This window comes from Leiobunum rupestre, chromosome 8, assembly GCF_980474605.1.
Source record: "Leiobunum rupestre chromosome 8, qqLeiRupe1.1.hap1, whole genome shotgun sequence".
In the NCBI taxonomy this organism is placed as follows: domain Eukaryota; kingdom Metazoa; phylum Arthropoda; class Arachnida; order Opiliones; family Sclerosomatidae; genus Leiobunum; species Leiobunum rupestre.
In genome coordinates this window covers 37,949,788-37,976,228 of record NC_143391.1, presented here as the reverse complement: position 1 = coordinate 37,976,228, position 26,441 = coordinate 37,949,788, and the positions used below count along the sequence as shown (strand labels likewise).

General features: G+C 41.7%; 1 protein-coding gene across 1 annotated transcript in view; it reads right to left on the bottom strand.

Moving 5' to 3' along the window:
- Positions 1-26,441, bottom strand: part of LOC149933347 (activating signal cointegrator 1 complex subunit 3-like) — a 125,711-nt gene that overhangs the window by 47,693 nt on the left and 51,577 nt on the right. The window contains exons 17-22 of the mRNA XM_090156298.1: positions 26,175-26,400; positions 24,493-24,746; positions 23,325-23,714; positions 22,999-23,084; positions 22,765-22,931; positions 22,068-22,213 (exon numbers count right to left, since the gene is read on the bottom strand). Coding sequence (XP_090012424.1) covers positions 22,068-22,213; positions 22,765-22,931; positions 22,999-23,084; positions 23,325-23,714; positions 24,493-24,746; positions 26,175-26,400 — 1,269 coding nt within the window. The remainder of the gene's footprint in view (positions 1-22,067; positions 22,214-22,764; positions 22,932-22,998; positions 23,085-23,324; positions 23,715-24,492; positions 24,747-26,174; positions 26,401-26,441) is intronic.

Below are 26,441 nucleotides of genomic sequence, written 5' to 3'. Positions count from 1 at the left end.
AACTTATATTATGTTCCACGGGATTAGGCATCAGGTGGTTGTACACCTTCTGCCACATGTTTTGCGGGATGAGGCTGGGTTATGGTTTCGAGATCTTAAGATACAGCTCGCTGGGGTTTTGTCCTGGGATATGTTCCGGCGGGAATTCCGGGATCGATTTCTCTCCCCGGAGAGGGAGAGCGTCTTGCGGGCAGACCTGTGGGGGTTGTGCAGCTGGCGGGGGAAAGCATTCCGGCTTTTCGTCGTCGGGTGGTCACCTTAAATTCCCTCTTGGGGAGTTCTTTACCGGAGTCTGAGCTCCTAAGTCTCCTATTGTCTAGAATCGATCATAGGGTACGTGTATGTTTTCCCCGGGCGCCCTGTAGGTCGATCAAGGAGTTCGATGCAGTGGTGCGGAATTTGGGGTTGGAAACCTCGGTGGGGGTGAAACCATTCAATGATCCCTCACAAATTTCATTCGGCCCATGGGTTTGGGGATGTTTATAGACCGGCCGGGAACCCGGGGTCTGGTGTTTTATATCCTGGGCAAAGGGGTCCGTCTCGGGGTGGTCAGGGGGGAGCACCTGTTGCCCGACATCCTCCTACTTGTTTCCTTTGCGGGGAGCCAGGTCATTTTGTTAGGGATTGTCCCTCTCGGGCGGATATGGGTCGCCGTCCCCGAATCCGTGATGAGTCCGTCGGTCCTCCACAGGCCGAGTCGGGAAACTCTTGGTGAAGCCTTTGGTTGGGTCGGGGGGGGGTCTTCACCTAATGACACTGGCTCTAGTAATAGTACATTGAACTCTGTTAATTGTGAGGGGCGTCTACGAGGGATTGCGGTCCGGGTTTCTAATGTTGCCTGTATGGCGTTTTTAGACCCTGGGGCAGAAATTTGTGTAATGTCAGCGGGGTTTGTGGCCAGGCTGGGGTTGGAGGCCTTAGTCCATAGGGTGGAGTAGAGAGCTGCAGAGCAGCGAAAATACCATACCGTTTCCGCTCCGTTTTGTTTCCCGTTATGGTACATATATCCGTTTCCGGTCCGCTTTGTTTCTCGTCCATTGTTTCCGTCCGTTTCCGGTCCGTTTAGTTTATCGCCTATTATTTCCGTCCGTTTCCGCTCCGTTTTGTTTCCCGTTATGGTACATATATCCGTTTCCGGTCCGTTTAGTTTATCGCCTATTATTTCCGTCCGCTTCCGGTCCGTTTTGTTTCACGTCCGTTATTTCCGTCCATTTCAGCTCCGGTTTATTTCTAGCCCATTATTTCCGTCCGTTTCCGCTCCGTTTCATTTATCGTCAATTTTTTCCGTCCGTTTCCGCTCCGTGTGTTTCTCCGATATTATTTCCGTTCGTGTTCCGCTCAGTTTCATTAATCGTCTATATTACTTAATATTTATGCTCAGTTTCCGCTCCCGTTTTATATTTTGCCTTCCCTCAGTATACACTCTTTTTAGAAACGTTTACTGGGCGCCTCCATTATCGTACAGACAACCAATGAGCCAGCCCTCTACCGCAGAAATTTCATCCCCCCAAAACCGGTTTTCTCATCACCCTCCCCGTAGACTGTAAGGTAATGGCGGTCGATTGGGAAGGGGCGTTTAAGAGTCTATAGTCTTGAAAAATGAGGAAAAATTATTTAATTTTCCTGAATACAGAAATTTACAGAAACAATTATTATTTCTATTGAATTGAATGTAAAACTAAAACTTTACCGCAAGCCGGGTCACCCCGCCAAATTAATCCCCCTTTTCGCTAAACGGCCTTTGTACCTTTTGCGATTCTGCACATTGATGTACGCAACATAGTCGTAGAGCCGGTGAAGAAGGGTGATTATGATCTCACTGTCTGGAAAAGTGGGAGACCCAATCAGCAGCCAAGAGAGAAATTAAAAAAGTGTCCATGCTTCAATATACGACGTTTTTTTTCGGAAATTTGCTCCGATTCCGTTCCGTTACAACGATTTTTCGGAAATTTGCTCCGATTCCGTTCCGTTACAACGATTTTTCGGAAATTTACTCCGATCCCGTTCCGTTACAACAATTTTTCGGAAATTTGCTCCGATCCCGTTCCGTTACAACGATTTCTGAGAAATTTACTCCGATTCCGTTCTGTTACAGAGATTTTTTCGGAAATTTGCTCCGATTCCGTTCCGTTACAACGATTTTTCGGAAATTTGCTCCGATTCCGTTCCGTTACAGAGATTTTTTCGGAAATTTGCTCCGATCCCGTTCCGTTACAACAAATTTTCGGAAATTTGCTCCGATTCCATTCCGCTACTTTCTTATAAATTAGCTCCGATTCCGTTCCAGCGCCGCGGAACGGAACGGAGTCCGCGGAAACGGAATAATTTCCGCTCCGTTGCAGCTCTCTAGGGTGGAGCGTCTTCTTTCCCCGGCGGTGGGTCCCAGTGTCTCCTGTCTGGGATACGTGGTTCTCGATGTCGAATTTTCGGATGACATTGGGGCCGTTCCTGTTCCCTTTTGGGTGGTAGAGGGTTTAGGGTTTAACCTGGTTCTTGGGTTGGACTTTGTGGATATGATGGGGGTGAGGGTAGATTATGTACTGAATCTATTTCACAGCAAGAATGGTACGCTCCCATTGTGTTTTCTTGAGACCGGTTTGGGCGTTCTGGGGTCAGGTCCCAATGAATCAGTAATGGGGGATTTGGGGGAGTTGGTGGTCGGCCAATTAGCTGAGGGACAGCGGGAGGATTTGGAGAACCTGTGTCGGGAGTTCTCTTCCCTTTTCTCGAAAGAGGCGGGTCGTACTACTATCCTTCGCCACCGTATCCGGCTCCAGCCGGGGACGGTTCCGTCCCAGAGACAGCCTTTTCCCCGTAGCCCACATGAAAAATGACTTGATTGATAAGGAGGTGGCGGAGATGCTTCAGAGGGGGGTCATTCGTCCTTCGAGGAGTCCCTGGGCTTCCCCGGTTTTATTAAAAGGCAAGAAGAATGGCGAGGTTAGGCCCTGTATTGATTTTACGGCGGTTAATAAGGTGACCCTTGGGGATACTTTTCCCATTCCTCGTATCGATGAGGTTTTAGATCGTGTGGGTAAGCCCAAATTCATCACTCGGTTATACCTGAAGTCGGGGTTTTGGCAAGTCGAGATGGCTCCTGAAGATATTGATAAAACCGCTTTTGTCACTCGGGAGGGGAAGTTTGAATTTCTGGTCATGCCCTTTGTAATTGCCTCCCAGAACTGGGAAGAACACTTGGCTGCGTTACGGTATGTGTTTTCCCAGTTACGGAGTGCGGGTTTAACTCTGCGGCTCGATAAGTGTATTGGAATTGTTTGGGTTCATTATTAGTGAGGACGGGGTACAACTAGATCCTGGTAAGGTACGGCGGTGGCTGCGTTTCCCCGACCTCGGAGCGTACGACAGATCTCTCGGTTCCGGGGATGTGTTGCTGGCACTCACGTTTCATACCGCATTTCGCTACCTTGGTCGCTCCCTTGAATAAATTAAAACGGAAGTCTCAACGTTGGCGGTGGGGGCCCGAGCAGGAGGCATCTTTCCAGGGGTTGAAGGAACAGATCTCCAGCGCTACTATGCTTCGCGTCCCGGATCCTGCGTAGGAAAATTCTTCGTGACCACCGATGCTAGTGGGATTGGGATTGGGGGTATGCTGTCTCAGGTGCAGAAGGGGGAGGAGGTTCCTCTGGCATAAGTCAGTCGACTACTTCGGGGCGGCGAGTTAAATTACAGTACCCCTGAGCAGGAACGTTTAGCTGTAGTGTTCACGGTGGAGAAGTTCCGTCACTATCTTGAGGGCCGAGACTTCGGGGTCATCTCAGATCATCAGGGCTTGTGCTGGTTGTTGAAGCTGCGCAATAAGAAGAGTCGGCTGATGCGGTGGGCTCTTCGCCTACAGGAGTTTCTACCATTCGAAGTTTTCCATCGGGCGGGGTGGGAGAACCTGGTCGCCGATGCTTTATCGCGTTGTCCGGTTGATTCCTGTGGTGACGTCAACATCGTGGATGGACTCCCGGAAGCGTCTGAGGTTCCAGTACCCAATTGTCGGAGTGGGGTGCATTCCTTGGCATGGGCAGGAGCGGGGATGGCGGTTCCGGTGGAGGTGGTTCCTTTGTCTGACATAGTGTTAGCGCAGGAGGCCAATCCTCTCTGGGTGATGGTTAACAGAAGGTGTTATCGGGAGAAAGCCCGGATGTGGGGTTGTATGAAGTTCGGGATGTGGGGTTATTCCGGAAGGCGGTTGGTGGTAAACCGGCTAAGGTGGTCCTACCGGGTGCTTTACATTCTTTGGTTTTGCGGGCTTTTCATGATCATCCTTGGACTGGGCATCGGGGTCGCACGGCAACATACACTCGCCTGTTGGCTTGCTTTTATCACCCCCGGTTGTATAGCGTGGTTCGGGACTACGTGAAGGCCTGTGATGTTTGTCAGAGGTACAAGCCCCTTAATGTTAAAAGGACGGGTCTGATGCTGTCGTCCACGAAGCTGTATCCTGGGGACCTGGTGGGAATTGATATGATGGGGCCTCTGCCGGCGACAAAGAATCAGAATCGTTTCATGGTGGTTATTGTGGACTACTTCACGAAATACGTGGAGGTTTTTCCGGTCCGCAACATCACCTCTATCACCGTTAGCAAAGTCCTGGTTCAGTATGTCTCACGCCACGGTATCATGCGGGCTTTGTTATCCGACAATGGTCCACAGTTTGTTTCTGGGCTCTGGGCTAATGTGTGTCGCCTTTTACACATTCAGTCTAAGTTTACCACTCCTTACCACCCTCAGTCTAACCTGACGGAGCGGGTCAATAGGGTCCTGGGGGAGATGATTAGCATGTACGTGGGGAATTGCCATACGGCTTGGGACACAGATTTACCATTAAATCAGTTGGCCATCAACAGTGCGGTGCACCAATCTACGGGCTTTTCACCATTTTATCTCCATCATGGGTATTGTAGTGTCCTATATATATATATACATATACATGCATACACATACTATCTTTAATATTCAGTGTTCAAAACTTTGTAAAGATTCGAATTACGCGCGCGCTTAAAAAAACGTGAAAGATCACGAGCGCGCGTTGGGAAAATTAAAAGATTTAGTCGTTATTAAAGAATTAAACCGAACGGATGCATTTTATTTGAAATAGTAAATAAAACCTAGCTAACCCTACTTTAGAAGATACGAAATCGGCGACGGAGATTGGGGAACTCTTCCACAAATTATGGCTTTCCCAACACCAAATATTCCACCGTTTTCCATACAAGAATCCCGAGATGACGTCGGTCTTCGCTGGGAAAAGTGGCTTAAGCGGTTTGATATTTTCTTGGATGCTTTTGCTATCGCCGATCCCCATAGGAAGAAGTCGATGCTCCTATACTACGCGGGACCTGAAGTCCAGGACCTTTTTGACACGATCCAGTTACCAGCCCTTCTACCAGCAGCTCAAGGAGCACCCCAACTTGACGAATATGCCATCGCTACAAGGTCACTTAACACTTATTTCTTACCTCGCCGAAATACTGTGGTCGAAGAGTTTAAATTCCGACAAGCTACACAGTTTCATTATGAGACAATTGATGAGTATACCATTCGCCTAAAAACACTCGCTGTCTCCTGTGACTTTCATGATTTGAACAAGGAAATCTTGGGCCACCTAATCAAAACGTGCATCTCTGCCGCATTACGGCGGAAGGCCTTGAGAGAACCGGCTCTTACATTAGACGAATTACTAACTATCGCGAAATCTTATGAGCTAGCGGAAGAACAGGCAAGTGTAATAGAAAATAAACTTGACTCGTTTGCGAATGTCTTGGAAACACCAAGGGATCCTGGAAATGTGCAATCGTCAACTCAGCCGTCCCCTTTACACCAACGTTCTAATCAATCCAGTCTTGCCCATACGCAACAACAACAACATCAGCAACACCAACAACATCAGCAACAGCAACAGCAACAACAACAACGTCAACATCAACAACGTCAACATCAACAACATCACCCCCAGCAATTACTAATGTACCGATCACCTTACTTTCAACAACACTCGTTTACCCAGAGAATGACTTTCCCTCAACAACAGCTACAACCACATCCACGTCCACCTCATATACGGCAGAGGGACCAACGACAACTTAACATCAATCGTACTCCGCTTGCAGGGGTCTGCTTCAACTGTGGAGGAAATTTTCCACACTTTCAGGGCCGAGATACATGCCCCGCTCGTAATGAAACTTGTAAGTGGTGTGGAAAATTAGGGCATGTCGAAATAATGTGTCGATCAAAAGCCGACGAAGCTGTTTATCCCTCGGCTGCCGCTATTATGGATGACCAGTTCACTGATTTCGCAAAACACGATGCCATGGACATGGAGGAACAATATATCTGCACTCTAGTGGAACATACACTCAACGCATCTAAGGGTGATTCCCCAACACGTAACACCATGGTTAAAACGTTCAATGTTGGTGGGTGGGAAATACCGGCACTTCAAGATTCAGGAGCATGTGTTAACATATTGAACTTTCAAACGTTTTCAAAAATAGAACCACAACCAAAACTTGAAAAGTCTTTACTCAAAGTATTTCCTTACGCGTCCAAAGATCCCCTTCCGCTAATTGGGCAGTTTGCGACAACTATAACTTTCAAACAACACTCCATTGACGATGTTTTTCATGTATTACATCCAAGCAAGTCAGCGTATAACATCATCGGCGCTCCAGCGTTAGAACGATTGAATTTACTACTGAGCGTGGGTTCTATCGAACCTCATCACGACAATGGACACAAACAAACTTGTGATGACATTCTCCAAGGGTATTCTGGTCTTTTCAATGGTATTGGGAAACTTCGAAATTTTGAGGCACATATATATGTTAACGAGTCCATGCCACCGATAGCAATACACCACCAACGACTTCCGTTCCATTTACGGCCGCAAGTACAAAAAGAAATTGAATATTTATTGGAAAATGACATTATTGAGCCGGCGACAGGACCAACTACCTGGTTATCACCATTGGTCATTGTGCCGAAACCAAACAAACCAGAAGAAATACGTATGTGTGTCGACATGCGTGAACCTAATCGCGCAATACTTCGTGAGCGACACACCTCGCCTAAAATCGAAGACATCATCTATACCATGAACGGGATGAAAGTTTTCAGCCGACTGGATTTGAATAAAGGATATCACCAGCTGGAACTAGATGAAGCTTCAAGAAAGATTACAACTTTTTCGTCACACATGGGGTTATTCCGTTACAAAAGACTTAATTTTGGTGTGAAAAGCGCAGCCGAAATTTTCCAAAAGGCGATCGAGAATGTAATCAGTGGAATACCTAATACCATGAACACCAGCGATGACATACTAACAGGCGGAGTGGATGTTAATGACCACAACATGAAACTTAGAATGATCTTACACCGACTTTATGAGAGTGGTTTGACGTTGAACAGTGACAAATGCGAGTTTCAGAAACAATCCCTTACGTTTTTTGGCCATATATTTTCGGATGAGGGGATTCGCCCTGATAAAAAAAAATTGAAGCGTTGCAATCTCTACCAGCACCAAAGAATATACAAGAAGTTCGTAGCTTTCTAGGGTTAGCGAATTATTGTGCACGGTTTATACCGGGTTTTGCTACTCACACTGCACCGCTTAGGGCTTTACTACACAAGAATACTGAGTGGGTGTGGACTGAACAACAGGAACGAGCTTTGCAGACCATAAAAGATCATATGGCAACGGCAGCGACGTTACATTATTTTAACCCAGACAAGTTGACTGTTATACATGTCGATGCAAGTCCATTTGGATTGGCAGCTATGCTTACTCAGGTTGATTCGAAGGGACAGGAAACAGTCGTGGCGTTTTCTAGCAGAGCACTTAATCCCCCGGAGAACAGATATTCGCAAATTGAACGGGAAGCTTTGGCCATCGTGTTCGGATGTGAACACTTTCATTTGTACGTTTCTGGTTCTAAATTTATTGTCCTCACAGACCACAAGCCCTTAGTTACGATTTTTAACAACCCGCGATCGTTAACCTCCGTACGCATACAACGATGGATCCTACGGCTTCAACAATATGATTTTGAAGCCAAATATCAACCCGGGAAAGCCAACCCTGTTGATTATCTATCCCGACACCCACAGTTGAGTTGGGAAGATGAACAACAGGACGATATACAGTTAGTAGCCCTGTTGGAACCATTCCTGGAGGCTATAACATTGCAGGAAGTCAAAGAAGAGCTTGCAAAAGACAGCTTTCTAACTATCATTCAGGAAGCCGTACGAGACAATTCAAAATGGGATACATACAAACCAAATGAGGAGGATTTACAACGCTGGCAAATAATTAAAAAAATACGACATGAACTGTCCCAAGTGGATGGCTTACTTTTGAGAGGTACTCAAATACTGCTACCCAGATCTCTAGAATCCAGAGCCGTTGCTATCGCTCACGACGGACACCCAGGGATAGTTCGGACAAAGCAGACTTTAAGGGATAAATTGTGGTTTCCACACATCAATGAAAAAGTGAAGCAGTTAGTTGACGCGTGTATTTCGTGTCAAGCAACCACGCCTAACCATCAGTTTCAGCCAATTAAAATGACAACACTGCCGAATTACCCGTGGCACTCAGTTGCGATGGATTATTTTGGACCAACCCCTTCCAATGACTATATTTTAATCATGGCAGATGAATATAGCAGGTATCCTATTACAACGATCATGGCATCCACGAACGCTTCAGTAGCCATCCATGCTATCAAGAACATATTTTCACTCTTTGGGATACCGTTGAAAGTCAAAACGGATAACGGGCCTCCATTCCATGCCCATGAATTTTCAAATTTTTCCAAAGAATATGGATTTCTTCATCATCGCGTAACACCTAGGTGGCCTCAAGCCAACGGGCTGATAGAGCGACAAATGCCAATTCTGGCGAAAACTATACGAACAGCGTTGTTAGATGGAACATCTTGGAAAACCACCCTACCAAAGTACCTTCTTAATTTTCGCGCAACAACACATCCAACCACTGGAAGAACACCGGCGTTCCTTTTTTTCAATAGGAACATAAACACGCGCCTACCGACAATTTCCACTCCGCCTCCGTGTGATACCGAGGTTAGAACACAAGACGGCGTCAAGAAAGCTGCAATGAAAGAATATGCGGACGCAAGACACAATGCCCAAACTCATGACATTAAAATTGGGGATCGAGTCCTACCCAAAGTGATCCAGAAAAACAAGTTTGACCCTACTTTTGATCCAAACCCGTGGGAGGTCATTGCTGTTAAAGGGGCACATATCACAATCCGTAACTCAGATGGGAAGGTTCTCCATCGGAATTCGTCTATGGTTAAGCTACTTAAGAATTCCAGCCACACCGTTTTACCACGCGATATATACAACAAAGAATATGACGCCGTACTGTTACCCCACGGGATACTGAGTCAGACATCACAACCGGCACCCAGTAATTTACATCCAGTGAATGGTCCAATACATCCGGGACAAAACCAACTGACTCCTCGACAATCTCGACAAGCAAGAAACGCGCGAAACCTCTGAAGCCTCAAAGTTGCGAAGTCAATATCGCAGTTTACGCGAAAATATTACGGCTCCTAAACGTTATGCTGAGATATAATATTATTTTTGGATTTGTTTGTTTCTCAAAATTTTCCTTGGTCAAGGGAGGAATGTAGTGTCCTATATATATATACATATACATGCATACACATACTATCTTTAATATTCAGTGTTCAAAACTTTGTAAAGATTCGAATTACGCGCGCGCTTAAAAAAACGTGAAAGATCACGAGCGCGCGTTGGGAAAATTAAAAGATTTAGTCGTTATTAAAGAATTAAACCGAACGGATGCATTTTATTTGAAATAGTAAATAAAACCTAGCTAACCCTACTTTAGAAGATACGAAAGGTATGAGCCTTTGTTACCTTGGAAGTCGGTATGTTGGTATGGCGGGTCAACCATCGCAGGTCTCGGGCCGCTGAGCGTTTAACCAAAAAATTCCTTCCTCGTTGGCTGGGGCCATACCGCGTGGTGGAACGTTTGACTCCAGTCTCTTACGTCCTTATGGATATGGTTACTGGCGAGTTAGCTGGGACTTGGCATATTAATCAATTAAAGTTATATCTTTCGTCCGAGTCCCAGGATTCCGCGATGCAGCTCGAGGAGGTCCCGCATCCGTCTTTCCCATCTCAATCCGAGCCGGGTTCGGGGATGATTGAGGTCCCTGTGGGCGTCCTGGTTGATCTGGGATCTGACTCTACTACTCCGAAGGAGGTTGTTCCCGTGCCTGGGGTTCAGGGGGTCTCGGAGGTGCCGGTGGGGCCTTTGGTCGACTTGGAGGACAGGGTGGTGGTTTCGGGGTGCGATCCTTTGGTTAAGCCTGGGTTATTCGGTTTTAATCGCCTGGTAGTTTGCCGGAAAACTGGTCGGGTGGGTGATGTCTATTATTATTCTCCCGAGCCTCATCGGGTCAAACTACGATCCCGGCCGGAGGTGGTGGCCTTCCTCCAGCGCTACCCGGGGTTAGGGGGGGACCTGGGCATCGGTAATTTTTCGTTTTCTCCCCGTGCGGTTGGGGCCCCTCCGTTTGAGGAGTTCCGCGACGCCTTGTGGTGATGTCTTTTAGTTTTTGGGGGTGGTTGGTTTTTCAGATGGCTTCCTGTTCCGGCCCCATTGGCTTTGAGGATGTTCTCCTTCTGGACGAACCCGTAGATTTTGTCTTGGTCCCGGAGGTGGTTGGTACCGGGATGGCGGTTGCTGCGGCTTCTCCTGAGGTCCCTAATGCAACGGTTCCGGTGTTGGACGCGGCGTCTTTGCCTTCTGTGGATGGTGTTGCCGAACTTGTGGATATCCGGGGCGTGCCCTCTGCCCCATCTGCTCCAATACCTTCGTTCCCATATTTGGATGGGTTTTGCTACATCCCACAGATTACGAAACGTCTAGCTTTGCCGTCTACGGTCAACTTCGGTCTCTTTGTGTCAGCCAACCCGGCGTTTTTCCCTGAGAGGGTCGCCTTCGATCGGTTGGTACAATCTACCGGGGTCTGGGTGACTGTGGGGATCCCTCCTCATTGGGCCCCGGCGGCCCGTTTCCGGGAGCTTCTGGGAGACTTGGAGGCTTTGCTCGCGCATCGCCGGGTGATTGCCGTGGGGGCCTGTGGTTTGGATTTGGATCGCGAGGGGGGTATTCCTCTGCGCGTTCAAATAGAGGTCTTTTGTGACCAACTTTTACTGGCACGCCGCCTTGCTTATCCGGTGGTGGTACAATGTCGCCGGGCGTATCCTGATGTGCGGGACTGTTTGGCTGACTGTCTACCTCGGGACCACACGATCGTGCTGCATAACTATACTGGGGACTTGGTTATGGCCCGCCGGTTCCTGAAGGCATTCTCTAACGTCTATTTCGGCTAATCCACGATGGCCACATTTCCCTCCATGGGTGAGACCCGCGAGGCCTTTCTCTCTTTGCCGCCGTCGCGTCTGATCGTGGAATCCGCATGTCCGTTGTTTTCTCCTGTGGGTTATTCTGCTCCGCGGTTCCTGGGGGAGGGGGTTCCTCTTCCGGGGGCGGCTCGCCACCTCGTGGACTCCTTGGCACTCTTACGGGGGGTTGGTTCTTCCGATTTGGCCGTGTCCTTCTTGGATAACGTTCGTCGTTTCTACGGGGTTTACTTTCAGTGACTCCTTGGGGCGCGGGGGGGGGGTTTCTGGGTTTTCCATTTTTTTGGGGGCGGGATGATGTAATGGGGTGGACCTTGGCACTGCAAATGGAAACCCCTTTTTCCCAGATGGCGCCACACGACTGGTTTTGGCGGGAAGAATGCGCCATAAAAGGAGACGCTTTTGCCTGGGAGACTCATTCCGGACCTGGAGACTGAACGGGCAACAACGAGTTTAGTTATTAATATTTTGTATACAGTTTATTTACGAATAAAAAAGTTATTTCCTTGGAACTTAATTGAAAGGTATATCGTTTTTGACCCTACAACCCCCATACACATACACCTTCACTTAATTTCTCCCTAACGAAATGAAATTTAATGTCAATATGTTTTGACTTATGATTTTCTATATTGTTCTGACTAAACATAATGGCTGATTGATTGTCACAATATATAGTAAATTGTTCGAAATCAATGTCAAAACTGTTCATTCCCTTTAAAATCTGCATCAACCACATGATTTCTTTCGTTGCCTCCGACAAGGCGACATATTAAGCCTCCATTGTAGAAAGCGAAACTGACTTCTGCTTTAAAGATCGCCAGGATACAGAACATGATCCCAAGAAAAGCACATATCCGCTTGTTGACCGTCTGGTGTCGGTGTCCGAGCTCCAATCACTATCGGTGAGCATAGTGATATTGCGATGGTGTGGCTGATAGTCAAGTCTATATCAGCAGTAGATAGCACATATCTTGCTAGTTGTCGTAACCTGTTCCAGTGTATGATACCTGGGTTGTTATTGAACTGTGCCAAAGCGGTCACAGCAAACATTATATTCGGTCTTGTTTTTTGTGATAAATACAAGAGACATATAATTAAGGCTTGATATTCCTTTATATTTACTTCACCCGCAATATTTGGGCAGTATTTTTTCCTAAGAATAATGCTCGGGCTCATAGGAAGACTTACCGGCACATCTTGTATATAAAACCGTTCTGCAATTTTCTTAATGTATTTTGTTTGTCGTAATTTCATGCTGCCGTCTATCTGCGTTTCAAAGTCAACAAATAACGGGTGAAGTGTACTACAGCGGCCTCGAATTTTATATTAATTTTGGTTGCGCCTGATAGACCTTGTCACGTAGATGCCGAGGGTAATTTTTATTTTGGCCGCAAATTATTATTTAATTTTTTAATGTAATTTTAAATTTATAATTTTTGGGCATTTTCATGTGTTTCTTTGTACTTATTTCCGTCGTGTGTTCGCTGACACCACTGTTTCGGTGTCCTAATGAATTTCACGTGATATTCCTTTTTTTTATCAAATCAATTACAGTTTTTGTTCATTTTCTCGGTGTTTGGTATTTTTGGGCCACTTTTTTTCTGGTTGAGATTAAAAGTAAATACTTGATACTGGGTCGCGTTATAGATGGCCCATCGTTTTTTTTTAGTATGGGGTTGGGGAGGCGCTGTGCGCCCCCAGCGCTTGAGCGAAGTGAGTGCGCGGCGCCGTCAGGCGCCAATACGGAGAGTTTTTTATTAGAAAAACGTTACTAAACTCCTAAAATGACGCCTTTTTAAAAAGTTAAGTTGATTAAAAAATTATCATTTGCAGCCGCAAAAAAATTGGTTAAGTAATCTACGCGTCAAGTGCTACATTCTCCGCCACAAAAAATACAAAAACACGGTAATTCCCTAAAATTAAGTTAATTAATTAAATTATCATTTGCGGCCCAAAAAAATAGTTTCGTAATGTACGCGTCAAGTGCTACATTCTCCGCCACAAAAAATACAAAAACACGGTAATTCCCTAAAATTACTTAATTTAATTATCATTTGCGACCCAAAAAAAATAGTTTCGTAATCTACGCGTCAAGTGCTACCTTCTCCGCCACAAAAAAATACAAAAACACGATAATTCCCTAAAATTACTAAATTTTTTAAATTAAGTTAATTAATTTAATTATCATTTGCGGCCCAAAAAATTGTTTCGTAATCTACGCGTCAAGTGCTACATTCTCCACCACAAAAAATACAAAAACACATTAATTCCCTAAAATTACTTAATTTTTAAAATTAAGTTAATTTAATTATCATTTGCGACCCAAAAAAATAGTTTCGTAATCTACGCGTCAAGTGCTACCTTCTCCGCCACAAAAAAATACAAAAAACACGGTAATTCCCTAAAATTACTAAATTTTTAAAATTAAGTTAATTAATTTAATTATCATTTGCGGCCCAAAAAATAGTTTCGTAATCTACGCGTCAAGTGCTACATTCTCCACCCAAAAAAAACGAAATTACATGAGGCCGCTGTAGTGCAATTTGGCCAAAATAACAGTTGTTTTATGGGTCCTAGGCATTTAATTTCATACTGCCTAAATAACTTTGTTATTATCTCTTCAAGTATTTCGTTATTCTTGGCTAGTATCGCGATGTCATCAACATAAACCATTATTATGGCTTTACCAGGGATGAAGTATACACAATTCGTTCCGAGGACTTTATCAAAAAACCAAGAGTTGCAAATGTCCTATCTAATTCTTCAAACCATTGTCTCCCGCTTTGCGTTAAGCCATATAATGCCTTTTTAAGCTTTAAACAATAGACGTCTGTATCATGGGTTTCATACCCAGGAGCACATCTCCATAAAAACGCTTCTGTCCAATGTACCATATAGGTAGGCGTTTTTAACATCAAGGTGTGTATGAACCCATCCACAATTAATGACCAACAGCGCAATGAAGAACCTGATTAAGGTGAAGTTAACAACTGGAGAGATTGATTCGTCAAAATCAATGCCTTCTTTCTGGTTAAAGCCTTGGGCAACAAGTCGTGCTCGATATCGGATGATTCGGTCTTCACTTTCTCTTTTGAGGGCGAAAACCCAACGGCATCCCACGATTTTATTGTTATTTGGCTTCACTACATTTTCCATTACTTCTCTCTTCTGTAGTGTTTCAATTTCTTCATCCATAGCGGCTTGCCATTGTTCTTTTTCAGGTGAATTCATTGCTTCGGGATAGGTGTTGGGAATCCTAACATCTGAATAAAGAGCAGCTAAAGGTTCTGTGACTTTTGGTAATACTGTTGCAGTGGATAACATAGACTCGAGGTTTTTCTATGAAAAATCAAATAAATTAATATCATGTGATAATTGTTTATTGTCAAGATATGTTTTAACTTCAGGCTTGGAGCGTAACCTTTTTCCTTCTGGGTTACGATAATATATATCTACTCCCCCAGCCGTTGCAGCAGATTTTCTCGTCACAACCTCGTGACTCCATCCCTCAGGTAAGACTGTGTGATAGTCTGTGATGTTTCTTTTGTGACGTCTTCCTCTTGTTGTACCTCTTTTGAAGCAGTTGTTTCCTGTGGAGGTTCTTCTGATTTCTCTTCCACCTCCACCACTATTTCATCATTCGAAGTGATCGGCCAGTGATATACTTCGTTGTTTGTGGAGAGAAGGGATAGGCTCCCAAGCTGACTTTTATCAAAAGAGACGTGTTTTGTTTCACTAACGATATTGTCTTTGGGAAACCAAATTCTGTATCACTTGGTCTTTAAAGCGTAACCTACTAGGATACCTTGTATGGCTCTGGGTTCCAACTTATTTTTCCGTTTCTGATTTGGTACATGAACAAATGAAATACACCCGATGCGCTTTAAGTGTCGAGCGCTAGGCTTACTATTATACCATATCTCCAATGGTGTGGAGTCTATTAATTTACTATGTTTCAATCGGTTTTTAATATACGCAGCGGTAGTGACCAGCTCAGCCCATAATGTACTAGGCAGTTTCGCATCTTGTAGGTAGGTCCTCACCATATCCATGAGTGTCCTGTTCACCCTTTCTGCGACACCATTCATTGGTGATGAATAAGTGTTGGTACGCTGGTGAATGATACCTTCTTGCCTACAATATTGAGTCATGTGATCGGCACAGAATTCCATTCCATTGTCGGTTCGAATCGTCTTCAACTTCTTGCCAGCTACGAGCAAAAAACACAACACCCCACACAAGGAGAACGCAACCCATCAAAAGCCGTGGATTTTATTGTGTACGTTTTTAATTGGCTAGACGCTTTAGCGCCTGCTGCCGTCGGAAGGGGAAAATTCGGAAATTGTCTTCCTCCCCGCCCGTAAAACGTTCAGCGTAAAGGCTCGTGACGCTCGTCCAATGAAATTCGTACACAACCCTTCGTTAGCGTGTTTAAAGGCTAGCTGCGTTCTCCTTGTGTTTGTTGCTCCTAGTTGCCAGTCTGTTTTTCTACGTGCGCTTTATATTCTTGGAAATAAATAAGAACATCACTTTTCTTTTTCATAATATAGACCTTAGTAAAACGACTACAATCATCGACAAACGAGAGATAGTATTTCGCGCCACTTAACGAACCAATGGATGATGGATCCCATACATCCGAGTGAACCAATTGCAATATTTCACTGCTTCTAATAGTGTCCAATGGTTTATGTGGTTGCTGAGTGCTCTTTCCTATCTTGCATGGGACGCAAGTCTGTAAAGTCCCGTTCACCGAACCAAGTTCCTCTAACATTCTATGGTTGATCATATATTTCAGATCCATATCATTTATGTGGCCTAATCTAAGATGCCACATCTCTATCTCAGAAATAGAACTGGCCACGCTATACGCTTCTTCATCTTTTCGAGCGTGTAACTCTCGATCCTTGCGATATAATTTGTTTCGGGACTCGCCTGCATGTTCGCTTAACATGCCCATAGGCAAAGTCGAACTTTGAATTATTTCTTGACCATGCAGGCGAGTCCCGAAACAAATTATATCGCAAGGATCGAGAGTTACACGCTTGAAAAAGTTCAACAATTGACAATTTAACAGATATATTCAATAGAGCTATGGACTCTTCTGGTCCAATTGTCTCCAACTATTCATTACAAAAGAGGCTAGAAAAACGAAGCGCCATCCAACTTCCGAAAGCCGCGCTAGAATTACTTAAAGAACCCGACGAACCGCCATTTCCAAACAATGTATTTTCTTCAAACGAATCAACTGATATCTCTGACGAGGACCAATTCCTTGAAGACTTCACTAGAAACACATTGAATAATATTCTATTAGAAATAGAAGATGAAATGGAACTCGATAATTAAGAATATATGTGCAAATAAGGCGTTAGTCTTACTCTTTACATTGTAACATGGAAAAATAAAACTGAATAAAGCCAGGTACACGAATGAAACATTTTGTTTCAAAAAAATAACTTATTTTTTTTTCAGCCAAAGCTAGCCCAAAACTTTGGCGGTTTTTGGGCTATTTTAGAAATATTCTTTTTAAATTTCAAACGAATTTTTCTTTAAAATGCGCGGAGATCAACGCGTGAAAGTAATTACAACGTAATGTTGGGGTATTGTACTAGGAGACGTCGTTAAACTTTTGAAAAGGTACCTGCGGGTTTTTGAGAAAAATCTCTACCAACATGGACGAAAATGGGGTTTTTCACTTTTCTTACGGTGGCGGCAACAAATTGGGCTGTGGAAAAATTCTGAAAATTTTAAAAATGACTAGCCCGATGGCAAACTACAGATTGTGATAAGTGTTGTTGCGATATTCCGCCAGGGGGGCTAGTTTCGCCGCCAGGGGTCGCAGAGAATAGAAATTTCTGTGGGTGAAATCTGATTTTACACTGATTCATAATATGCAAAAAGTGTTTTTAAATATTCTATGGGGAATTTTAGCCGTTTTTTGTGCGTTTCAGAACATAGTGGACCCTCAGCCGTGGTTGTGCCCTCACCTATTGCAACATCTGTAATTTCGCAGGGGTTAAATGAATAAAACCATTCTCTATTATTGCAAAAGTGATGCGTAGCACCAGTATCTATTATCCACTCTTCGGTGGTGTTATCTGTAAGTAAAGCTGTAGCCAATAAACCCCTTTTATTTTTCACCTTGCACTCTGATGCTTTATGTCCATACTTATTACAAATATTGCAATTCCCTTTATTATAATACCGTTTCCCCCCTCAGTCTTTTTCTCCTCTTTGGGTTTTAGGTTTTGGGCCTTTGCCATAAATGCATCAGATTTATTGGGGAGTTGTGAGCCTGCCACTTGTCAACCATACTCCGCTAATATAGCTTTCTTTATAATTTCTGGTTGAAAATTGGTATCGTTGTTTTGATAGATTTGTAGGACTAAGGCGTTATATTCTTCAGGTAATGAACCTATTAATTGATATGACAATTCGTCGTCATCAATAGCCTTGCCTGCATTGACCAATTGGTTCTTTATACTATAAACACGACCAATGAAAGCTGGCATACTTTCACTGGGTTCGAAAACATCTGATAACGCCATTCGGACATTCAATGTTATCGATGTAGAGATTTGGACATTTTTCACGGGCGTGTCCAAATAGAGGAGGGTTAAACTCCAACGCTGAACGCGAACGGGGAGGCCACGCTCCCGGTGCGTCAGACGGCCGATCTCCCCGAAACTACTAGCTCTGTTACCAAGAAAAAAGGTGGGACCGCATTTAGCGACAGAGGTTGATTTTTTTCACGGGACTTTCGCTTCTCGTCTCGATTCCGGGGCTGAAGCTTCTTTTGTCAGTCTATCTGGATGATATTCTGTTCGTTTCCGAAACGTGTTAATCGAAATTAAAATCTTTAAAAAATGCCTGGTTAACCCTAAAAGCGATAATTCTCGGACACAGTGAATGAGACTGGTATTCACGTAGATTGCTCTAAATTTAACGCGATCTCCGAATTTCCCATTCCGCGTAACCTCAAGGAAGTGCAGCGATTTCTTGGTCTCACTGGATGGCAATCAAAATTAATACCACATAACTAATCGCTGGCCGAACCACTACATAAGCTGAAACGAAAGGGGGGTTCCGTTCCTTTGGGGTCAGAACAACAAAGATCTTTCGGGGTACTGAGTGAAGCGATCTATCTTTCGGGTCCTTTAACGACCTACAAGTCCAACTTGTCGTGCATTTAAACCACAGATTTAAGTTATTTAAAACTTGGCGCGATACTATCTCAGGTCCAAGAGGAAGCTGAGAAGCCTATGACAGCCGCTTTTTAAGTAAAGTTGGAAAAAAATATTCAACAACGGACAATGAGTGCCTTGCCATCCGGTGGGCCGTTAGAAATTCATGCCTTACCTTGAAGGGTTGCCATTCACAGAAGTCCCCATAAGTCCCTGACTTGGCTATACAATGTATGAGAGGGACCCTAATGCTCATCTTGTACGATGGGCCATGTATCTTCAGACCTTCAATTTTTCGATTGCTTACAAGGGGGTCGAAAATGTAGTCGGGTCATACCAGAACATCTGATATTGGGTAACATATCACAACTCCTCGTTGAGTTTCATGAAATTCGTCTCCATATAGCACAAGTAATCGTCATTCATGATGTAATAGGACCTCCCACGACTTCAGTATTGTCCTTGCAGTCTATGTATCGAAGTTAATGGCGGTTTATGACGATTAACCCATGGTTAATTGGCTTTCCAGTCAGTGCCCTTGGAGGAGGCTGAACTGCAAGAGCATATTCCGCATATCAGCGTCTCAACTCCTCCGTCTTCCACCCTGTTCAGTCATGCAACCAATATGATGTCTCCAAATCACACATTCGATCAAGATCATTCCTCACGAATTGGCAATGTGAAACTGTCCATTACTATAAGTCGTCCCTCAATCATAGACTATTAAATTATCTTTCAACCGTTTCCACCAATCTTCTGAGAATGCAGAACCCGAAACTGATCTCGCCGAAAAATCAGTAGTCGAACCAGAATGCTCATCAATATTGGACATCATCACTCTGACTGACGCTCCGCGACGCCTCATGGCCGATAAAAAGGCTGCCCGCACGAAGAAACAACCCCGAACTGCTTAAAATTCTTGTTCTGTCAAGTTGACTGAACGTCTTAATAAACGTTAGGAAAATTACTACTTAAGGAGGGTTGTCTTATTTTGTGAGTTATTCTTTATTATCTTTTTCAAATATTTGTTAAAGAACATTTAAAGATCTTTTTATTTATAATTTATAATAATAAAATAATAATAATCAGCTAGGGTAATACCCAAGGCACCACCTTAGGCCTAAGTCTTCAAGTGACTTTTGAAGCCATTAATTATTATACTAAAACTCCTGTCATAAATCCTCATAGATAAAACTTGCCTGACCCGAACCCTAATTTATGACAGTTAACCTAATCATGTTACATCCTCAATCGGCTACGATTAGGTGGAACAGAACTGTTACAAATGATAATGTTTTAAACTTCAGCATCGCTTAGGCAAAGATAATGTGTAAGTTTTGTGGGCGACGCAGTGCCCCAAGAATGAAGACTTAGCTGTTTTATATAAGATACCATAATTTATGTGTAGAAGAAAGTTTTATTTACTTTAGAGAAACATCCAAGATAGCGTATTCATGTAAGCACTAGCTACCTACGTTTTTCGTTTAAAAGTTAAAAAACAATAGTATTATCAACCGGAAATGTTATCAGATATTATAGCCTTGTAGCCATTCTTTACCTATAGGTTGGATAACGTGCCTACAGAGGCCTTAGAATGATCTACACAATAATTATACTAATATTATAAGAGACCAATAACTGTTAGTCATTCCCACCAAGGGAAGGGAATGCAACCTTGCAGCCACTGCGGGAAAATACTATTACTAACTAGCAGTCTAGCTGGGAGTTAAAGACCGAGAGGAGAGTGGATTTCCACCCCTCTTATAATGTTCTAATTTTTTTGACGAGTGACAACTGATTGACATATCTGACAACTTGCTTGACAGGTCTGACAGATTGAATGATACTCATTATTGATATTCAATTCAAAAACCTTTCTGAGCCGTGGGTCACACTGTCCACGCTGTCACTCAAGAAATCCACAAGCTCAGTTTTGTGGGGGTCAAAATTTGCCCATGAGAAAATAGAATCTCTCCTCTCAGCCTTTAACCACTCTCGTACTAGCTTCTGACTGCTACTAACCACTGCTTCTCATCTTTGTGCTGTTCTGCCCAATCTCTCTATGACTTCTCCTTTTTATACTAACCCCACACTGGTGTCCTTGGGAGTTCAGTCTACTAAGATAAAGGCCTGGCCATTTGGCCTACTAAACAATATGGCTGCCACTGACTATGTTGGCTACAGCTTGACTAAAAACCATTTCTTTGCCTAACCTTTAATTGTAAAGTAAGGGAAAAATTGGGAAAATTAAAAAAAATTGGAGACCTGTTAGAATATATGTAGTATCCATAGAACTAAGTCTGCTCCACATATGTCTAGCCCCTTGGAGACGAAAGTGTCGTCTGCTAGGGCGTCTGTTTATCCTTAGTTCTGAATGAATGTATATATGCAAGTGTGAATGATTAAAATCTTTAGTATGAATGTTGAAAGCAAACAGAGAGCTTGTGTCATTATTATGTTTAATTAAGCCTGAGCCAGTCATTTAATAATAATAATCAGCTAGGCTAATACCCAAGGCACCACCTTAGGCCTAAGTCATCATGCGACTTTTGAAGCCCTTAATTCAAGTGGCTGGGTTACAATGTGTAGGAGGGTGGTGGCAAGCCCTGCATGCCACGAGATCGAGCCAACAGCTCCCTACACTAACTATTACCGTTAACCTAGACAAGTTTTCATGGAAGGGGAAACAACAAGCAACAATATATTTGTATAAAAGGTGGCTCTACATATCAGCCATTTCAAACAGAGCTCAAATAGCCATATAAATAGTTACTAAAGAGTAGAAATTAAATCCACATATTGTCCGCTAACACGCTCTAAGACTTTTTTTAAAATCAGTTCTTGCTCCCATAAATTATTGCTTCTGTTATTCCAGGAGGCAGAAATTATCTCTTTAAGACTTAGTTTTGCACAGCTACACGCGGTAGCATACAGCAGTTGCTTTAGCAACACAGTGCTTTTTTGCTGTTTTTCTTAGACCAATAAAATATACCTCTACCTAATTTTCAAAATGAATCATGCATTGAACAAGTGTAGACATTAAATAATTTATTAATTTCTTTATGAGTTCGTGACTACATTTTGGAGGGGTTTTCTTATTTCCAACTTTGCTCGCTCCCAAATGGTGCTAGCGCATTATTTTCGTGAAGGTACTCTTTCTAAAAAGCCCCCCCTCGGTTCTCTACCTAAAATTGAGACAAAATTGCTGCTAAGAGAAAAAGGCCAGAAACTTTTGATAGGGACCGTACATTGCACAGACCTTAGCATGAGCAACTTAAAGATGTTAACTATCTGTAGAATTGGACCGCCAAGTATAAATTTTACTTCTCATCCAACAACAAATTCTGGTTAAGTTTTTGAGATTAAAAGTTATAGTTCATATATCATACAACGAAATTTAATTAATTTATAATAATTTAAATAATTTCAAACACTTACATCTTTTATTCCAAGCCAAGCTGCCAGATCTGTCGCATTTGCCAATGCTGTAGAAAGACCAATTATTCGCAATGGTTTTTCTGTATGTGCCGAAATGAAATTGGTTCTCGAAACTATAACTTCAAGTACAGGCCCTCTATCCTCACCTACAATCAAATAGCAGAGCAATTAAAATACTCAATGAAATATTATCAGAGCTACAAAGAGAGAAATGTTCCTCTTCAGCAAGACATGCCCTGATTACTGATAACAATCAGAATAAAATGCCTATAAAGTGGACAGTCCCCGGTTAACAGACTAGCTAACAACTAAATACTAACTTTCCATAGCGACAGTAATTTGTTGGCTATTTTCCCAAACTGGCTCTACCATGGTAAAATCTTTGACTTGTCTTTTACCAAACCTAAGACGGAGTTGTTAGTCAGTCATACATCTAGATAGAAGGTAATAGGACAGCGGGTACAGGGCCATAGAAACCAGCTTCTGCAAAACCTTTGCTGAAGAGTATTCACCTTTTCATTCCAAAGATAGCCTCAATGATCCAGCCCCCAATAAAGCTCTACTTTATTTCATGTGCCAAGTGCAGCATTACTAAGATATTTTCCCAACAATAATTTTTATTTCAGAATATCCTCATTGGTATGAAATCCAAAATTCAAATTGTACAAACATTTATAACTAAAGCTGAAATATTTACCTAACAGGTGAATTTCGTCAATTACTATTAAAGCTACGTCTTGCACATAATTCCTATTCTGCCAACTACGGCTAATGCCATCCCATTTTTCAGGAGTAGTTACAATGACATCTGCTTGAGCTATAGCTCTAGCATCTGGAGTTGCATCACCAGTCAATTCCACCACTCTAGAAAAGGTGTAGATCACAAATAATGAGTTAAATTCCAACACAAAGTTATATAATAAATACCAACTTTTTGTTAAGTCCTTCTTGAAGCCTGACTTTCCAATCTTCGATTCTTTCTCTAACTAAAGCCTTCAGTGGTGCTATATAAACCACCTATAATACATGGAACGTAAATTCAAATGATTGATAAACATTTAACTGCGATGTGACTTTAGTAGAGTGATTATGTAACTGATTACAGATTTAGAATTACCATAGGCTATGCTCAGTTTAATATGACTATAATCGTGTAAACATTTTTAGGAAGTGTTTGCCCCTAATGTTTAAGAAGAAAAATTATAAGCTTAAAAGGTATCTGTAACCTACAAACGAATATTTTCAAAACATAATTACCTTGGAACCTGGATGATCTCGAAAAACTTTAAACATTGCAATTTCTGCAACTATAGTTTTTCCTGAACCTGTAGGAGCTCCTAATAGCACATTATTTTCTGAGTGATAGAGAGTATGGAACACTTGGGTTTGAATGGGATTGAAATGACTAAAAGTGTAAATATCCTCATAATCTTTATTTTTTAAAGCGGATTTTGGTAGAGGCTGTAAATCTAGGAGTTCTGTAACTGGTACTTTTTGAAGAGGCATTTTCAGGTTCCTAAAATTAATTGCTGCAGTTCCTTCAGCACCAAGCCATTTATCCGAAATTGCTCGAACCATATACTGAGGTGGAAGATTTTGATCCACTGGTATGGTAAACACAAGATTCTGGTTTTCTCTCTTGATAACCTAGTTATTTAAAATATTAATTATGTAAGAAATAATTAGCTATAAAACGCTATAAGACGTAAATATTAGGCCTTTCTAAATCTATAACTTATTTGTAAATACTTTTAAAATTATAATAACAGGAGAAAAAAGGCATGACATTTCATCTTTTTTAGAATGCAAAACCGCATAACTTTGAATGTTGTGGAATTATCAAGTGTGTAAATGTTTTTTTTTATTTTATTTGGGAGCATGTTCAGTATGAAAACTCAATATTTAAACCTAGCCTCAGAGTTGGTTTTCACATCCTGCACTAACAGCTCTGAGGTTATAATGTGTTGCTGCAAGATTGTCAGAGCCTTGACTGCCTCATTGTAGTTACCTCAGAGACTGACTAGAGGTATTGGCAGGAATCCATACCTCTACTTGGAATGCTTATGGTGGCACATTTTCGCCTCGTTGTGGCTGACGGTTTTTTTGACGTCACTATGTTAACTTAATAAACAACGTGAGAGGGGAGTGCGCGCAAAGGGAAATTTTTGGTCATTGGATAAGGGGTTTGTTGGCAAACTATTGATGTTTTTCCCTTTTCCCATCGTTTTCTTCTCCAATTCCCTTTTTCATCATAAAACTTATTTTCCTACTTTGTTGTAAAGTTTTTTGTTAGGAGCTTTGTAAATTTGTAGTGGTTTTTGATTTTTTCCTTCTATTGTCATGCACGTTTTTGTCTCATTTAGTGTTTTGTGTAGTTTAAATTTTTCAAGAATGAGGATGAGACTTTTTTTAAATATATTCTTACTTGACTTTTTGAAAGAACAAAATATTCCGAATGAAATATAGCATCATCATCTGGGCTTTCAACCCATATCCAAAAATTCTCCGATGTTTTTCCATGTACTCTATCATTCCACGTAAAATCAGGTTGAATATCCAATTTGATTCGGAGAACATTACAAGTGATAGGTTGAACAGAAGGATCGATTATCAAAGCAGGAATAGAATGAACGCAGTTCTTAACTACGGTTCCCATTTTTTGATGACGAATTAAAATACCTTTAAAACAAAATAACAGGTTATAAAAGTATTTTTAAATTTAAAAAAATAACTTTACTAATTTAAAAATATCATAAATTTCATATATTTCTTAAACGAACAAAGTAGCCGTTCTTTTAATAAAATATACACTTATTTGGAAAATAAATATTTAATTAAATGTATGAAAATAATTTAACAGAATCATTCCAGAAATCAATCTTAATTGTATCCACCTAAATTATAAAGTATATAAAATAACTCAACCTATACTGCCAATGATATTAACTCATTTACCTTTGCCCCTAATGATTTTTTTTTGTCAAATGAGTGACTTTTTTATGCCAAAAAGGAAAGGGCTGACATTTGTCACTTGGGACCATAGCCAATGGCATATAATTAACTTTAATCTTGTCTCAAGTGTAGATTTTATTTTAATCAGTTCTTGCAATCCAAATACCTAAGTTATGGATAAACTAGACGAAATTTATGTACATATATTAAAAATTATGCAGCTCAGTAAGAAAATTAATAAAGGTTTCCTAAATTCTTTTTCGTTGGGGCTGAAAGAAGCATGTACTTCTGTAATAATAAATCAAAAAATTAAGGTTAGATGTTATACAGATTTAGATTAATAAAGGGCATACTAATCCATGTAGGACAGTTTCAGTCATGATGCAGGGTAGGTTTTCGCCCTAATAGGGGAAATATTAAACACTTTCACACTTTGATTATTGCCTAGGATTTTCAATAATTGGGTTTTAAACACGAGAAAATTAAAAGCATGTGTAAGTGTTAAATTTTGTGTTTCGAGTCAAGTATCGAGTATAAAAAAATTTATGTTTGAAGTATCGAGTTGAGTATTAAATAATATCTAGTTTTAAAAAATAGGAGTAATTAGACTTAAGGGTTAAGGCTCGAATGGTTAAGCTTAGCTGAAAAAGTGGTTTTTCATTTGTGTAATACATATTTAACTATACTAAAAGTTTCCAAAGTAAGATAATCTCAAAGCTTTTAAATATAGAACAATTTTAATTACTAGAATCTTCTTAATTCATTTCTTGTTCGATATTGCTCGGTTCTGAAATTAATAAGTAGAAAGATTCCCTCTTGTTATGCTTTTTTGAGGCCATATCTCATAATAATTGAAACAAAAACTTAGGTGTCAAACATCATCACTGACGGAATACAACAAAACAACCGACTAATAAATCGCTTAACATTACAGTGGCACGTACGGATGGATTTTAGTTTCATTTTAATTTGGCACTTTTACATTTTTTAAAAACATGCATAGAAAAAGCACAAAATATACTTTCACCAGCACCACTATTTGAATGGCGATTTCTAGCATAATTTTTTTTTTAATTCCAAAATAAGAGAAATGTAACTTGGTGCTACTCAATCAGTATCATACACAGGTTATTAATCAGCATTAAATCTATTTACCAATTTCTTTAGCATCCATTTCTTTTAGAGCTTGTAAAGCAAGTTTTTTCTCTTCTAAGTGTCGTATTATTTCCGGAGAAATTTCTCTGAACTGTCTAAGTGGAGTTTCATACCCCCATTGTTGTCGTTCCATCATTTTACAGAGAGTTAAAATTCTTCCAGACAACAATGCTAATCCTTTTTTCATAGTCATTTCAAAAAGAGCTCTCATTATACGTACCCCATTCTACATCAGAAAATAATTATTACTTAAGGATTGTGAAGTAA